The sequence below is a fragment of the Hyalella azteca genome, unplaced genomic scaffold, assembly GCF_000764305.2.
Source record: "Hyalella azteca isolate HAZT.00-mixed unplaced genomic scaffold, Hazt_2.0.2 contig10118, whole genome shotgun sequence".
Lineage (NCBI taxonomy): Eukaryota > Metazoa > Arthropoda > Malacostraca > Amphipoda > Hyalellidae > Hyalella > Hyalella azteca.
Window position 1 is genome coordinate 102,642 of NW_025940165.1, and position 2,034 is coordinate 104,675.

At 38.5% G+C, this 2,034-nt stretch overlaps 1 protein-coding gene across 1 annotated transcript in view; it reads right to left on the minus strand.

Moving 5' to 3' along the window:
- LOC108679824 (uncharacterized protein DDB_G0287625-like) overlaps nt 1-1,676 on the minus strand; it is a 19,805-nt gene extending 18,129 nt beyond the window's left edge. The window contains exons 1-2 of the mRNA XM_018168552.1: nt 1,662-1,676; nt 3-804 (exon numbers count right to left, since the gene is read on the minus strand). Coding sequence (XP_018024041.1) covers nt 3-804; nt 1,662-1,676 — 817 coding nt within the window. The remainder of the gene's footprint in view (nt 1-2; nt 805-1,661) is intronic.
- Between the last annotated feature and the right edge of the window lie 358 nt (nt 1,677-2,034).

The following is a 2,034-nucleotide window of genomic DNA, read 5'->3' on the forward strand; positions in this document are numbered from 1 at the left end:
ACGTTTGTTTACGTTGTTGTCAGGTGAACGTTTGTTTACGTTGTTGTAGGGTGAACGTTTGTTTACGTTGTTGTCAGATGGACGTTTGTTTACGTTGTTGTCAGGTGAACGTTTGTTTACGTTGTTGTCAGATGGACGTTTGTTTACGTTGTTGTTCTGCAAACGTTTGTTTACGTTGTTGTCAGATGGACGTTTGTTTACGTTGTTGTCAGGTGAACGTTTGTTTACGTTGCTGTCAGATGGACGTTTGTTTACGTTGTTGTCAGGTGAACGTTTGTTTACGTTGCTGTCAGATGGACGTTTGTTTACGTTGTTGTCAGGTGAACGTTTGTTTACGTTGTTGTCAGATGGACGTTTGTTTACGTTGTTGTCAGGTGAACGTTTGTTTACGTTGCTGTCAGATGGACGTTTGTTTACGTTGTTGTCAGGTGAACGTTTGTTTACGTTGTTGTCAGATGGACGTTTGTTTACGTTGTTGTCAGGTGAACGTTTGTTTACGTTGTTGTAGAGTAAACGTTTGTTTACGTTGTTGTCAGATGGACGTTTGTTTACGTTGTTGTCAGGTGAACGTTTGTTTACGTTGCTGTCAGATGGACGTTTGTTTACGTTGCTGTCAGGTGGACGTTTGTTTACGTTGTTGTCAGATGGACGTTTGTTTACGTTGTTGTCAGGTGGACGTTTGTTTACGTTATTGTCGTGTGATCGTTTGTTTACGTTGTTGTCAGGTGGACTTTTGTTCGCGCTACTGTCCTGTGAACGTTTGTTTTCGTTGTTGTCCTGTGAACGTTTGTTTTCGTTGTTGTCCTGTGAACGTTTGTTTACTTAGTTTTCCTGAATAAATTTGTTTACGTTGTTGTTCTGTAGACATTTGTTAACGTTGTTGCCCTGTTAACGCTTGTTTACGTTGTTGTCCTGCATACGTTTGTTTACGTTGTTGTCCTGTGAACGTCAAACGTATGTAGCATGAAACTGTGTGCATCAAACCCGACAACAACCCAATGATCTCAAAGTTATTTTCCCGCCCCTTATATATTAGCTTTTCTCCATTACATATATTAGACAATTAGTTTACTCCGTAATAACGTTCATACGGCAATTTTCCCGCAACAAAAAGTGATATCTTCTCGCCCTTATGTATATATAAGTATAAGTCCAGTCTCTAATAACGCTCATATAGCTTCATATAGCAATTTTCCCGCCACAAATAGTGGTGTTTTCTCGCCCTTATGTATATATAAGTATAAGTCCAGTCTCTAATAACGCTCATATAGCTTCATATAGCAATTTTCCCGCCACAAATAGTGGTGTTTTCTCGTCCTTATGTATCTATAAGTATAAGTCCAGTCTCTAATGACGTTCATATAGCTTCATATAGCAATTTTCCCGCCACAAATAGTGGTGTTTTATCGTCTTTATGTATCTATAAGTATAAGTCCAGTCTCTAATGACGCTCATATAGTAAGACGAGTTGGCACTAGTCGCTTCGTATGACAACCACATTTGAAAATAATGGACACTAAATAACCTAGGCTATGAGGACTTGACCTAACTGGAGTCTGTGGGGCGATGCCAATGCTGATAAACGATTCTATTACTGATAACAAAGCTGCCCTCCATAGACACCAAAAAATAGGGCACTTCCTTCGCTTGTTTTCTTCTACTTCTTCTTCCCTCATATTTGTGAAACAAACGTACTGTGTTATAATCTTTAAAGCAGTTAATGGTCTCATCATATTGCGCGTTTTGCTCTCCGCCTGTGACAAAGATATCGTACAATGTTGTAACTGAAATAATGTATTGATGAATGTTTTCGCGGGAAATGTGTAATTTTCTTGTACGGTATAATCGATAAGAACACGTTTGAAATATATATTATATTATATTATTTTATATTATATTATAAAGGCTATGAGGACTTGACCTAACTGGAGTCTGTGGGGCGATGCCAATGCTGATAAACGATTCTATTACTGATAACAAAGCTGTCCTCCATAGACACCAAAAATAGGGCACTTTCTTCGCTTGTTTTCTTTT